The 15717-nt window shown below is 45.7% G+C and overlaps 1 protein-coding gene and 1 non-coding gene across 2 annotated transcripts in view; both read left to right on the forward strand.

The window, feature by feature from the left end:
• The window catches only part of CFAP61 (cilia and flagella associated protein 61), a 246527-nt gene that overhangs the window by 154910 nt on the left and 75900 nt on the right, over positions 1–15717 (forward strand). Inside the window, 2 exon segments of the mRNA XM_059892834.1 lie at positions 6666–6764; positions 12130–12322. Coding sequence (XP_059748817.1) covers positions 6666–6764; positions 12130–12322 — 292 coding nt within the window.
• Positions 9410–9469, forward strand: MIR2285AX-1 (microRNA mir-2285ax-1). Its single transcript, NR_162244.1, has one exon. It is a non-coding gene; the product is annotated as a microRNA mir-2285ax-1 (primary transcript).

Consider the following 15717-nt stretch of genomic DNA (forward strand, 5'->3'; position numbering starts at 1 on the left):
GTCCATGGGATTCTTCAGGCAAGAATACTGGAGTGGGTTGCCATTTCCTTCTCCAAGGGATCTTCCCAACATGGGAATCGAACCCCGGTCTCCCACATTGCTGGTGGATTCTTTACCGCCTGAGCCACCATAACTAGCTAAGAATATTATATCTAAGAGTATTTTATAACTCTCTCAGCGTATTCTAAGAGTACCTAAGAGTACTATAACTAAGAGTATTATGACTAATAAGATTATCAGATCAGATCAGATCAGATCAGTCGCTCAGTCATGTCCGACTCTTTGCGACCCCATGAATCGAAGCATGCCAGGCCTCCCTGTCCATCACCAACTCCTGGAGTTCACTCAGACTCACGTCCATCGACTCAGTGATGCCATCCAGCCATCTCATCCTCTGTCATCCCCTTCTCCTCCTGCCCCCAATCCCTCCCAGCATCAGAGTCTCTTCCAATGAGTCAACTCTTCGCATGAGGTGGCCAAAGTAGTGGAGTTTCAGCTTTAGCATCATTCTTTCCAAAGAAATCCCAGGGCTGATCTCCTTCAGAATGGACTGGTTGGATCTCCTTGCAGTCCAAGGGACTCTCAAGAGTCTTCTCCAACACCACAGTTCAAAAGCATCAATTCTTCAGCGCTCAGCCTTCTTCACAGTCCAACTCTCACATCCATACATGACCATAGGAAAAACCATAGCCTTGACTAGACAAACCTTTGTTGGCAAAGTAATGTCTCTGCTTTTGAATATGCTGTCTAGGTTGGTCATAACTTTCCTTCCAAGGAGTAAGCGTCTTTTAATATCATGGCTGCAGTCACCATTTGTAGTGATTTTGGAGCCCAGAAAAATAAAGTCTGACACTGTTTCCACTGTTTCCCCATCTATTTCCCATGAAGTGGTGGGACCTGATGTCATGATCTTCGTTTTCTGAATGTTGAGCTTTAAGCCAACTTTTTCACTCTCCACTTTCACTTTCATCAAGAGGCTTTTTAGTTCCTCTTCACTCTTTGCCATAAGGGTAGTGTCATCTGCATATCTGAGGTTAGACCATCCCCATGGAAAAGAAATGCAAAAAAGCAAAATGGCTGTCTGGGGAGGCCTTACAAATAGCTGTGAAAAGAAGAGAAGCAAAAAGCAAAGGAGAAAAGGAAAGATATAAACATCTGAATGCAGAGTTCCAAAGAATAGCAAGAAGAGATAAGAAAGCCTTCTTCAGTGATCAATGCAAAGAAATAGAGGAAAACAACAGAATGGGAAAGACTAGGGATCTCTTCAAGAAAATCAGAGATACCAAAGGAACATTTCATGCAAAGATGGGCTCGATAAAGGACAGAAATGGTATGGACTTAACAGAAGCAGAAGATATTAAGAAGAGGTGGCAAGAATACACAGAACAACTGTACAAAAAAGATCTTCATGACCCAGATAATCACGATGGTGTGATCACTGACCTAGAGCCAGACATCCTGGAATGTGAAGTCAAGTGGGCCTTAGAAAGCATCACTACGAACAAAGCTAGTGGAGGTGATGGAATTCCAGTTGAGCTGTTCCAAATCCTGAAAGATGATGCTGTCAAAGTGCTGCAGTCAATATGTCAGCAAATTTGGAAAACTCAGCAGTGGCCACAGGACTGGAAAAGGTCAGTTTTCATTCCAATCTCAAAGAAAGGCAATGCCAAAGAATGCTCAAACTACCACACAATTGCACTCATCTCACACGCTAGTAAAGTAATGCTCAAAATTCTCCAAGCCAGGCTTCAGCAATATGTGAACTGTGAACTTCCTGATGTTCAAGCTGGTTTTAGAAAAGGCAGAGGAACCAGAGACCAAATTGCCAACATCCACTGGATCATGGAAAAAGCAAGCGAGTTCCAGAAAAACATCTATTTCTGCTTTATTGACTATGCCAAAGCCTTTGACTGTGTGCATCACAATAAACTGTGGGAAATTCTGAAAGAGATGGGAATACCAGACCACCTGATCTGCCTCTTGAGAAATTTGTATGCAGGTCAGGAAGCAACAGTTAGAACTGGACATGGAACAACAGACTGGTTCCAAATAGGAAAAGGAGTTCGTCGAGGTTGTATATTGCCACCCTGTTTATTTAACTTATATGCAGAGTACATCATGAGAAATGCTGGACTGGAAGATTATCTGATACTCAGTTATAAATTTAAGAAATTAAATATTTGGATGTTTCTAAATCAGGTTGACAGAGATAGCTATCACAGAAAGATATGAGGTTGGAGATAAAATGGAAATGCTGGTGGTAATTTCATATAAAGGCACGAAAGAGGCAGGAACTTCATGGAACAGCAAGAAGATTGACTTTCAAAGAAGAGTGGGGAGGCAAGGGTATGCCCCAAACATAGGAACTGAGATACCATGCTCATGAATTTGAACTTAATGTTTTGGTCATAAAAATAATTAACATGCATTGAAAATGTTCAGTGTAGCAGGAAATATTCTCAGCGTTTTATACGTGCTATTTAATCTCATCCTCACATCACTCATATGAGGAGTGAGACTTTATTATTTTCATTTCACAGGCAGAAACTGAGCCACAGAAAGGCTGAATAACTAGCCTGAGGCCAAAGAACTAGAAAGTGCTCCAGCCAGGGGTCCAGTAAGGCAATCTGACCTCTGACCCCTGACCCTATGGTCTTAGCCACCCTGCTCTGCATTCACCAAAGTGTTGAGCAGACATGGGGACTTTAAGCCAGGAACAATTGAGCTTGGATTTAATTTAAAAAGAGTTCCCAGGAAGATAGACAGGAGAGATACTTGTGCCAGAGAGACTAACCCTGGTACTGTTTTCTCTAGGCAAGAAGGTGAGCTAAGGCAGTGTGTCCTGGGAATGGCAGGTGTCGGGTGTTCAAGAGACGTGGACAACACAAACATAACTGGACATGGTGACCAGTTGTGGGGAAGGAGAGGGAGGGTAGGAGCCCCAGGTTCCTAACTTAAGAGGTGGTCAGTTGACCATGTCTTTGATGAAGTTGAAAGAGAAGTGGGAGGGGCCACAGATCCGTTGTTTGGACACATAATGAATTTGGTATGCCTGTGGAGTGGCCACATTAGGACTGATGGGTGTCTGGAAATTAGGTTTCCAGCTCAGAAAAAAAAAAAGTATAAAGATGTAAGATGAAGTCATGGTGGTCAATTCCATCACCTGGTCAATCCCAGGCTGAGCATGGAGCCTGGGAAGCTTGGCAAAGGGTAGATGGGCCATGGAGGAGGAGATGGTGAAGAAAGCAGTCTTCAAGGAGAATCTCAAGGCAGTGCCATCTCAGATTGAGAGTTCTATATGTTAGCTCCTGGACAGGGCCTCCTCCATGGCCCCACCCGTCCCTGTGTCCTCCAGCCCTCCCTCCTCAGGATTACCATCAACAGTGGCACCTTACCCACCATTGCTAGTCCATGGGTGAGCCCCAGAAGCCTGCACACATCTCTGCCTTTCTTCAGTCAAACCCCCTGTGGAGTCGACTGTCCACTTCCTGCCTGGACCCTGGATACTATGAGGATCTTCCCTCATTCCCACCCACTGTTCCTTAAGTCAGTGCATAGAGACTTCTAGCTGCCGCCCAGTATTTATTCTGTACTTTGTCTTGATAACAGAACCCTGGGTAGTGTGGTTCTTGGAAAACCCAGTGTGTTTCTCTTTGAAAAACCATATTTCCCAGCCTCCCTTGCTGCTACATACGGCCACGTCACTAAGTTCTGCTATGTTAGCAGACACATCACGTGAGACTTTCAGGGAAGCTCCTTAAAGAGCAGCCGTTTCTACCCATTCCTCCTCCCTTCCGCCTATAATGTGGATGTAGGGGGCATGTGATGGCAGGAGCTCCAGGAGCCGCCTTGGACCTGAGGTGACCTTAGGAACGGAAGGCACACACTGAGAAGCAGAGAAGCGGGGTCTGCTGATGGCATGGCTCCACCTTATCAGTACGAGACAGGTCACTTTCAGGTTTCTTAAGTACAGTTAAAAGAGGAGTTTGCTGGAAGAGGCAGGAGGGGAGCTTGCAGAGGAGACAGGATTAATGGGAGACCTCTGTCTTCTGAATCGGAGGGGGAAGGAAGATTGCTGTTGTTGGAGAATGTGGAGGTGGCAAAAAGGAAAATGGGGGAGGGCTCCTGCTGGGGGGGCTCTTTTCTGTTTTCCTTTATGACACGAGAGGTGTTCTCAGTTGAAAATGAGCAAAGGCATAGTAAGGAGAATGAGAAAGGGTGAAATGGCAACCCTGAAGAGTGGATGAAGAATCATAGAAGCCACGAGGAAGAATGCAGAAGGAATTTGGCTGAGGCTGAAGCTGAGGAGTAAATAAAAATAGATAAAAATGAATGAATAGATAAAAATTAAGAAAATGCCCCTCCTCTAATCTTTTGTTGAAACTTTTAACTGTATAATATAGTTATACAGTTAATGCAGGGCAGTAATTTGGCAAATTAAAGTCATTCTACAAGTGGTCCGTGTTGTTAGTTCAAATTATTCAGTGCCAAAGAGATTGTTTTTGTTGTAAAAGATATCACTGAATAATCACTACGCCTCCTATTCACACAGAGATGTGAAAGAGGCCTGCATATAGATGTTATTTATATAACATAAACCACATTTTGATCACTTAGCCTCCAAAGCCCAGATAAATTTTGACTACACGTGAGTATAAACACATATTATTATTTGCATTTTCCATTAAATGGTAAGAAATCAAAGGCCTACGATTGGTGTGTTTGCAGACTGGCAGCCCTAAGTAGTTGGGGTTAATTGTAACCTTTATGTTATTTGAAAGGATTCAAAATTATTATTGTTAGAGGATAGATGTTCTTTGTTTTCTTTGTATCAAATAAGAATATTCGGCCTTTAAATGACACACATCCCTAGAGACTTTAGAGCAGACCCTTTCATAATATTTAGCTACTTTTAAATGTCAGGTGCAGTTGAGTTTATTCCATTGCTGGCCGTGTGTGCCCTCACCAAAAGGCTCCGGCTTTTAATGGTACTTAACAGATTGTCAGCAAATTGATAGCATTTCCACGTTTGGAAATTTTCCAGTTCCCTCCTGGGTAAGGACGGCGGGTGTTCTTCTCTAACTTGGAGATGGTTTCTTTTTTGGCAGTGGTTGGTGTAAGGGGAGGGGTGAACCAAGAAGAGATTTTTAGGGAAAAAAAAAAATACCTTCCTTGTCCTGCTGAAGGCCAGGAGAAGATCAGCTCACCCAGAAAATGTTGCTGACTCTAGCTGGAGAGTAGATCTGCCCAGCAGGAGAGCTGTAAATATTTCAGGGAGACCTAGAGGGAAGGAGCGCAGAGAAGTGCCCACTTAACGTGTGTGCTGAGTGGACTGCTCACCACCCCCCTGGGCGCTGGTCTCCGGGAAACCTGGGTGAATCCAACAGGTGCTACCTGGGGTCAGAAGGCAAGGCTTTCATTTCTGGTCCAGCTGCTTCTGACCTTCCTGACCATGAAGAAATTATCTACCATTTCCAACCTTGATTTTCTTCAGTCTGAAATACGGATAAATGCAAACCTGCCTCCTGCCCCTGGCAGAAATTGTTTTGAAGATTAATCTCTATGACGATACCCATAAGCGCACCTTGAGCCCTGGAAAGCCTGATGCGAATAAATATAAGGCAGCTTTGCTCTTGAAAGGAATCCTCCAGCATTCTCTCCTCTGTGATGCTGTGGCCTCTTGATTTGAGTAGTTACAAACATCTGAAAGTCATAAATCTATTGTTGACTGTGGGAATTAGATGACCTTTGCATCCCTGTCCACAGTTTGGGGTCTTACAGGGCAGTGGAGACCAAGGTCAGATGAGAAGATGCTAGAGCCAAACAACGTGGTTCACGTCCTACCTCCAGACTTCCTGGGTGTACTGTCTTGGGCAAATCACTTTGCCTCCATTTCACACAATAAAGTCAGGGTAGTAATAGTACTGCTTCAAGGACTTGGGGAGGGCCTCGCAGAACCCCTGAGTGTAGGCACTCAGCAAGTTTTCACTGTAGTGGTTAGGGTTCCATGCCATTTCTCAGAAGTCATCTGAAACTCAAACTTTGCTTGTGTGTGTGTGTGTGTGTGTGTGTGTGTGTGTGCGCGCGCGCGCGCGCGCATGCTTAGTTGCTCAGTCATGTCCGACTCTTTGCAACCCCACGGACTGTAGCCCACCAGGCTCCTCTGTTCATGGGGATTCTCCAGGCAAGTGTACTGGAGTGAGTTTCCATGCCCTCCTCCAGGGGATCTTCCCAACCCAGAGATTGAACCCAGGTCTCCCACATTACATGTGGATTCTTTACCATCTGAACCATGAGGGAAGCATACTGGAGTGGGTAGCCTATCCCTTCTCCAGGAGATCTTCCCAACTGTGACTTACACTAAATCCACCTGCTTCCTCCTAATTTGGAGTTTGATTTTGTTTTACTCTGAAAAGCAAATTTTTAAAAATTAATGTTCTGCCTTCACTGGCCGGCAGTTTGGGAAGTTCCTGTCAATAGCTGTTCCAATGCCCTCTTTCTCCTTTAAATGGTTGGTTCTCTTGAAAGGTTTTTGTAAAAAGAGTTGCTACAGTCAAAGAAAGCAGCGACAATTAGAAGACATGTGAAATAAGGTTCAATTGAATTACAATGAACTCTCACAGAATTGTGCTTTACTTTTTTTTTTTTTTCTTCTTTCTCCTTAGCTCTCATCTGAAGTTCAGTAATCTCACCTTGATTTCAACCTACGGACTCCCAGGAAAAAAACTTCTGGGCAATGAACAAAGGAAGTTTTTAGCAAATGAGTATGAATTTCATTTTTAAAAATTCATTTTATATGAGCGTAAAGATGATTTACAATGTTGCGTTAGTTTCAGGTGTACAGCACAGTGATTCATTTATACATATATCCATTCTTTTTTAGATTCTTTTCCCACAGTTACTACAGAATATTGAGTAGAGTCCCCTGTGTTGTACAGTAGGTCCTTGTTGATTATCTATTTTGTATATCGTAGTGTGTACCTGTTAATCCCAAACTCCCAGTTTATCCTTCCCCTGCTTTTTCATACTGAAGCCTAAATGCCCTCATTTATGTGCTGTCCTTTTTCTGCTAACAGTAGAAAAGGGAAGTGGTGGGCTTTTCTTGTGGGTTCAGATGCTCTTTAGGAGATGCAAACGCAAGTTCAGAGTGAATGGCAGGGTTGGGAGGGTCCTGGCCTGTTCCAGACATCTGGGACGAGTCTGCTGACCCAGATACCACCTATACTCAGGTTCTGAGTGACTCTCCAGGGCAGGGGAGCTTGGTGACCGTATTTGTATCAGAACAGACAACCCGCTGGAGGGAGCTAAAGGCTGGGTGCCTCCCTGGGGTGAGGGTCTCAGACCCACCCAGCCCTCTACCACTCGAGGTTGATGAAGCAAAGGTCTTTGGAACCGATCAAGGCAAGCGTCAATGTTTCTGTCCCTGCAGAATCAGTCTTTGACAACATCCTTTCTAGAAAATGCCATTTCATTATCACTCAGCTTCCACTCATTTTAATTTCCTGAGCAAAGCGTGGGTACAGGCATGATTAGGCTCCCTACCTCTAGAAACAATGTGCCTGTTTCTCCAGGAAGGAGGGAGGAAATTGTTCTCAATGGGAGTTGGGGCGGGGCGGGGGTGGATGTTAATTTTAGATCCGTGAAGATCATCTTTCCTCTGTTAAAAAGGCTGATTTTGCTGTCAAACAGTGACAAAAACAGCAGCCACCTTGCCAGCAGAACCAGGCTCATTTTGACCCAGTACTTTTAAAACCAGACTATAAACTTCAGAGTTTTGGTAAGGACATCATCAGAGCACCATCAGAAGGGTCTGGGTTTGGAGCCAAGTCGATGGGGTTCAGATTCTGCCCCCACCACAAAGGGGACTTCATCTGTGCTTTGAGGGATTTGACTGTGGATTGTGCTTGGCTAAACCAGGCTCACTGGAGTTTTGGGTTAAAATCAGTCTAACGCCAAATTCTGGCTGAGCGAGGACAGTCGATCCATGCACACCCCTTCCTCACTTTCTGTCTTTTCCAAATGACACAATTCCCAGGAAATACTGGTGTTCCCAATCATTGTCTCACGAGGAATGTAATTCAGTCTGCCTGTCCAAGGTTTTCTGTCAGTCTCCAGGCCAGGTGTGTTTCAGAAGAGAAGAGATAGATAGTGACACTCTGCCAGCCTGGTTCTGCAGGAACCTGCGTGTGGCTAGCACTCAGTCACCTGGTGCCTCAGCCCCTGTTCTTCCCCCCGCCCTCCCCCATCCATGCTATCGGCCCAGTCGCCAGAAAAAGGCTGCAAAAACATGAATCAGATCATGTCAACTCTCAGCAGCCAGGAGCTGCTCTGTCCAGCGTGGCAACTGCATGCCGCATGTGGCTGCTTAAGTTTCAATTAATTACAGTTCAGGGGGATTAAAGTTCAGCCCTTCAATTACTTGAGCCACTTTTCAAGTGGCCGACTAGCCACGTGTAACTCGTAGCTCTCCTATCAGACAGGCCAGCTGCAGAAGGATTCTGTCATCACAGAAAGTTCCAGATGCTCCATCCAGTCTGAAGCCTGTCCTTTTCTGCTGACACCTCTAACCCCCTTTTTCACTACGTTTGCCCTTGTTCTCTCCACTGTAGCCTCACCAGTCTCCTTGATGATTCTTGAACACAAGAGGCAAGTCCCCACCTTGGAGGTCTTTGCTCCCTGGTGGCTCAAATGGTAAAGAATCTGCCTGCATTACAGGAGACCCAGGTTTGATCCCTAGATTGGGAGGAACCCCAGAGAAGGGCATGGCAACCCACTCCAGTATTCTTATCTGGAGAATTCTGTGGACAGAGGAGCCTGGTGGGCTACAGTCCATGGGGTTGCAGAGTTGGACACCACTGAGCAACTTATATTTTTCCACGAGACCCATTCTGACCACCCAATTGTCTGCAACCAATTCTCCAGGACACTCCAGTCCTCTTCCTCTGCTCTCTTCCTTATTACTGAAATCCTTGTAAATATACAATTTGCCTTTAAAATGGTTGATTCCGAATCCTTCAGCTATATTGCAAACTCTGCAAGGGCCAGAATTTTTTGCCTTTTTGTTCGCTGATTGGTCCCAGTGTCTGGGACAATGTTCGACACTTAGCAGGTGCTCAGTAAATTATGTCAAATGGATAATGGTTACCTTCAAAAAGTACCTAGCAAAGTCCCCTCCACCAGGGTGTAGATAGGGACTAGATAACATAGCCATATAAGATGCTTCTGGATGGGGACCAGCATGTCCTAACCCACAGAAGCTACAACACAGAAACAACAGGATGCTGCCTTTCAAATGGTCCTCAGATCACAATATAGGAAACTTTCTGATCATGGAGTTAAAAAATAGCAAGTGCGCTGACATCTGTAAATCTAATTATTCAAATTCCTCATGCTAAATATTGGGTTGGCCAAGAAGTTCAATCGGGTTTTTCCATACTAGCTCCTGGAAAAACTTGAATGAACCTTTTGGCCAACCTAATACAAATTCTGAACTTTTCCATAACCAGTGTTTGGATTTATTATTGCCATTACTATTTTTTGAAGAGCCATGTTTTGTTCCCTTGCCCGTGTTCCCACACCGTCCAGCCTCTGGTGGAAGTGCTAATGACTTACCCGGGGATGCAACAGAAAGGAGGGCACTGGGAGGGAGGGGGAACAGGCAGAGGGAGAAAGCTGCTAACTAGACGATCCGCTCTGAACCACTGAAGGGTAATTCGATGCTCCTTCTTCCGGGAGTGTCACAGTAAACCCTCCTGAAAGCCTCTGAGGTCCTTTCCGATCCTGTAGGGTTCCAATTCCTTGAAATGCAGGTCTTCACCACACTTACATTTATTAATATTCCACTGGAGTTCACTCCTAATTTTGCACCTGGGACCTTAGGCTAAGACTTCCGATCTCTAGGTTTGAGGTCACTGCAACTTTAAGCCAGCTGGCCACTCTGCATTTCTACTTTTTTTTCCCCCTCCTCCTTATTACCTGTCTCCAGAATGTTCTACGAAGACAAATTTTCACATTATTTCTGTGTCAGGGTCAAGCTCATTTGAGAAACATGAAGTTTCATTGACCTCCCTTCTTTGGTTTCTTCTCTGTCTCCCAGAGAACCCTAGTGGAGATATTTCTCTGGTCTCCAAGCCTTGAGACAGTCCCTGCCATGTGAGAATCTTAATATTTGTTTACTCTGCTTAGGAAATAATTTTACAGGCAGAACACTTACAGGCTCCAGTATCTAGCTTCACCTACCTGATAGGTAAATTAAAGGAGATCCAGAATGGTTTATAATATCCAAAACGGATGGGCATCGCCTGCCCAGTGATGTCCTAAACTGAGAAATGTCATTCTGTGTGGTCACAGGCTGTAAAAGGAAGCATCCCACATTTTCCATGCTTCTTGAGGTTTCCTAAAGCCCCAGTGTTTCTGAGTGCCAGCCTGTTGGACAGAGCTTCAGATCTGAATTCTGAAATTATCAACACTGCTGACCGACTGTCATTACAAATAACATTCATCTTAGCCTTTCTCAAATTTCCCCTGAGAACTTGCATCTTTGAGCAGATCCTCATGTGACAAATCCCTGTGCGTTAAGGAAATTTAATTTTTTTCCCATCTTGGATGGCTGACAGTACCACTCTATTAGGAATGGATGATGTCCCAAGTAGGAACAGCCCTTCATGGGTCTCTTCGTGAATGTACGAAATCAATGAAACATCCTGTTTTCCTATAAAGCTACCAACATGGCTTTTTAAAAAAGAATTTCATCTCACTATCTGTTATTTTCCCGTGACAGGTCAGCCCCCTATTTTCTTTTCTTATTAAGAAGAAATTTTCTTGTTTTTTAAGTGTTGTTGCATGGAGAGATACAAAGCCCAGACTCGCTTCTCTTTCACAGGCCCCGTAACAGGGTCTAATGTGTATCCATTACCAGGGTTCTTTTTGTGTGGTGCGAGCAGACTCTACGCATGGATCAAAAAGAAAAAATGTTCTCCCATTACCACTTCAGAATCCTGTTTGCCTCTAAGCAGAGTAAACAGGGTTGTGTATCGTTAACATTATCTGGACTAATAACTCCTCACATATGCATCCCACTTGACCGGACAGCATCTCTTACATTCTCATGCCCATCCCTCACAACCCTTGAGGTGGGTGAGGAGAGGTCATCACCTCCTGCTCGGAGGTGGAGATGGTGAGGTTCTGAGAAGGGGTGCAGAGTCCCCGGGACCCAGTCTCCTTGGCAACAGAGCAGGGACACAGACCCTGGCTCGGGGAAGCCTGGGTTTAAACAAACTCTCAGTGTTCTGCTCTTCTGCACTCTCGGTCTTCAGAACAGGGTTATTAAAACATCCTGTACCTGAGGGTCACACCATCCAGAAGATTCTGGAAACAGCCCTTACAGAAATCTAAATAAACCCAAAGCCACAGGAAATCTACTTTTCTCCCACTACAGTGTTGTGTTCATCCTCAAACAGAACCCAGAGAAGCAAACCTGTCCATCCTGGACCTGCTCTTATGGAAGCAGAGGTTCCCTATAAATCACCTTAGTCATTAGGAGGGACTCCCCAAAGTCCCCAGGGATTGTACTGGATGCAAACATAATTCCCCAATTGACACCTTCTTTAAATAAAATGTGTTTTGTTGTTTGGGCATGAATCCATATGCTTATTCTGGATATGAGTCATTTATCAAAAAGCCTTCGCAGACTTGTGGGGCCTCAACCCCTGCCTTTGGGGATCCTCAGGTGTCACTTTCTTCATCCTCATTCACTCCGAGTCTGTGGTCAATATGACAAGATGACAGTTGTCAATGTGACAGTTCAACAGCTAAAGTAAATTTACACCAGCCATGCATTGGAAGGAAGAGTATTAGAAATGATTACACACACACACACAGGTGTGCGTGCACCCTCCCTGGCGTGGACCGGCCTACCCCAAGCAAAACAATTTAGCTTTAATAGGAAGATGTCAATTGGCGACTAAATGTTCCACAAGGACAAATCTCCTAGCCTGCCCAGATCCTGGTAAGTTCTCAGCAAGAGCATGGGCTTGGCCCACCAGGGGCCCTGAACCAGCTCGCCAGATGTCTAATTAACGCCTGCTGTCAGCTGCTCAAATGTCACTGTTGGAGCCTCTCTCTCCGCAGCCACTGCTATAATGACAGAGATCATGAATTGATGTCGCTGTGCTCCTGGGTCAACGTGGTGGTTGCTAAGATGACCGCCATAGACCGAGCAGCCAAGCAGGTCGTCGTTTCGAGAGAGAAAGTCGTGCTCTATGACCACCTCATCCTCTGCACCGGACGGCAGTACCAGGGAAGCTCTTGAGGGCTGAGGGAAGTGGGGCGGGGGTATGGGTCACGGGGTGGCTGGGCCCACATCCCAGGGCCAAGAGTGTGCCTCCCATCTGCACGCGTGACCAGAACTGAGTCCTCCTGGAAACCCCATTCCAAGAAAGCATTCTTCCCAAGGGTGAAAACCACAGCAAACTGGAGAAATGCCATCCTTGAAGCTGTGGTCCCAAAGTCGAACACTTGCCACTCACCAGAGCGGAATCCAGAAGCAGCCTGTCATGCATCTACAGGAAATTAACTTTGCCTCAACAGCCTACGGTTTCCCTGATGGCTCAGATGGTAAAGAATCCACCTGCAATGCGGGAGACGTGGGTCCAATCCCTGGGTCCAGAAGATTCCCTGGAGGAGGGAATGTCAACCCACTCCAGTATCCTTGCCTGGAAAATCTCATGGACAGAGGAGCCGGGTGGGCTGCAGTCATGGGGTTGCAAAGAGTCAGACACGACTGAGCAACTAACATTTTCAAGAGCTTAACATTTGGTGATGGTGCCAGGCTTGCAAGAAAGTATTTCAGACATGCACACCTTCTGTCACCCTTGTGCTATTGTGTGTCTTGGTTACAAAGCTCTAGGGAGTGTGGCTGGTGGCTTTCCTGGTGACCATGCTCTCCATCTGGGTTTAATTCTCAAACCCTACTCGAGGAAAATGCTCCAGGATGTGACTGAAGCTGAGTTTGAACGTTCTCACTGCAATGCAGCAGCATTTTGTGCAGAAATAGGTCATCTCTTTGATGGAAAGAGATTTAGATGATGGAGTCTTTTTGCTACATTTCCCCCGAGGAACTGGATAGGCTCCAAGTTGGGTTTATATGGAGTTATCCACCCCCTCCACCATGTCCCACGCAAACACTGGTCATATTTTCCTGGTCCTGTCCCAGGCTACCATGGGGATTCATTCATGCTTGAGCTGGTGGTCATGGTGAGGACAGACAGCCCGGCAATGCTGAGCATCACTTACTTCGATCACTGAGCCGCAGTTACCGGTTGAGTACACCTGGGGCACTTTTGAAATAAACCCTGGCTGGGCCCTGCTCCCAGGGGCTTTGTTTTAATTATTCTGGGGTGAGTGGGACCCAGTCATCAGTATTTTTTTTTTTTTTGAAGCTCCCAGTTGATTCTTTTTTTTAAAAATTAATAAACTTAATTGGAGGATAATTACTTTACAACATGTGATGGTTTTTGCCATACATCAACATGAGTCAGCCACAGGTATACGTGTATCCCCCCACCCTGAAGCCCCCTCCCACCTCCCTCCCCACCCTCTGGGTTGTCCCAGAGCACCGGCTTTGGGTGCCCTGCTTCATGCATTGAACTTACACTGATTTAAGGCTAGGTTGGAGAACTATGGACTCGAACATTCTAGAACCTCATCTTACTCTAGAGCAGCACTTCTCCAGCTGTCATATGCACAAAAATCCCCTGTGCATCTCGTTAAAATGCAGATGCCAGCAGGTGGTGGGGTGGGGACGGGTGTGGCTGAGAAACCTCAGTTCTGACTTGTTTCCAGGTGAGGCCAAGGCCATCAAGGGAACCCCTGATGGTCCAGCTTGGATCAACCTCTGAGTGATATCTTTTCTTCCTACCTCCTCCTCCCCTTCTGCTTCTCCTTCTTCTTTTAAAGAAATCCAGTTCTCAAAGTGTAGAAAAGGATTTTTTTTTTCTGGATTTTTATTTATAAAAATAAATGAGGTCCTTAAATATTCCTCTTTTTTGAACATGAAATCAGAAGAAAACACCAAGCACTCCTCTGTCCCCCGCCTCACCTCAGAGCTCCAGCTGCTCCCTGTGACCGTGGACTTGGGAAAATGTGAGAGGAGGCCCGGCCAGCTGTCCAGAGTCTGGGGCGCCTGTCCATGTGTGCCCAGCTGCCCCATGGCTTTCGTCTGTGGCACATTAAGCTCTTGCCCTTTTTACACCGGGCAACATGAAATGAAGACGTGATCAAGAGTGTTCCAAATTAATTTTTCCAGAAGGACATGAAAATTAAAGGTACATAAGCTGATATTTTTTAAAGGCAGCTGAATTCATTGGGCACTTCCAGCTCTTATTTCTCTCCCTATTTACTTCTCTTCCAATCTCTCATGGTTTTGTCCCAATGCTGTGATTTAAAAAAAAATACTAACAAACTGGTGAAAGTAAGCAAAAAGACTATATGTTATATCTGTTATAAAATATAATTGCAAACCTTAACCTCTAATCTGACTTGTAAATGGCATGGATCAGTCTAAAATATCGTGCAATATTTTTGATATCCAGATCCACCACACTTTTTTTCTTTTAATGAGAAAATCCATGCTCAGGCTACACTGTGCTGCAGTGTTTCACATGAGGAGGGCTAGTCTCTACTTTCAAGCCCTGTCTCCAGGGTCAACCATTCCAAGGCATTTCCATTATTCAGTCTTCATGGGTTGCTCCCCAGAACTCACAAAAATGTGTTTGTAGTTTTCCCTTGATTGGTCGACTTCTCATATGAGCTATGGCCTTTCTATTTTGGAAGATGAAGATTTTTCTGGTTCACATTCAGCCCCCTCTAACCCCTCCCCCAAAGCCCATGTATGGATTGGTTATTTTGATTGCTGAGCGCACACTGGTGCTGAAAAAACTGTGTGCAAGAGCTTACAACTGGGGTCCCCGGGCCCCCTCCACGGCTCTTGGCACATCATGCAGACCAAGAGAGGCCTGCCCCCGCACCGGGCTGTGGGTCGTCTCAAAAAGAGGAAGGACAAAAGTGTCAGCCTGAAGTCAGATGAGTCAGCGTGGCCATGGGAAAACCGTGGCTGGGACTCCCCACGAGGCAGTACTCTGGGGAAGCCAGGAGGTGGGGCAAAGATGGGCAGCCAGAGGGTAAGAGCGAAAAAATAGATACAAGGGGCAACAGCAAAAGGTGTCAGGCAAATTCATACAGCTGTTAGGAGCAGTCACATCCAGCAAAGCAGAACTAACTGGAGAAATGCAAGAATCCCCGTTTCACAGATGAGGCAACTGAGGTGCCGTGAGGCTGAGGCCCAAGGTCAGACAAGACAGATTGTCCACAGTCACAGCAGGGTGGCAGATTAGGGGCTAAGGTTAGAGCCCAGGTAGTCTGGCTCCAGTTCTTTGTCCTTGCCTCTCTCTCTCCTCTCTCCCTCTTTCCGTGTCTCCTTCCCCTTCCTTCCTCCTTCCCCTTTCCTTCCTGCTCTCTCCCAAAGCTGTGGTGCAGAGGTTACCCTTGATGGCTTTTAAAAGTTTTCACAACACACAAATTCTGGAACTTAATATTTATAGCTGCTACTGCTGCTAAGTCACTTCAGTCGTGTCCGACTCTGTGCGACCCCATGGACGGCAGCCCACCAGGCTCCCCATCCCTGGGATTCTCCAGGCAAGAACACTGGAGTGGGTTGCC

The sequence above is a fragment of the Bos taurus genome, chromosome 13 (genome assembly GCF_002263795.3).
Source record: "Bos taurus isolate L1 Dominette 01449 registration number 42190680 breed Hereford chromosome 13, ARS-UCD2.0, whole genome shotgun sequence".
NCBI classification, from domain to species: Eukaryota; Metazoa; Chordata; class Mammalia; order Artiodactyla; family Bovidae; genus Bos; species Bos taurus.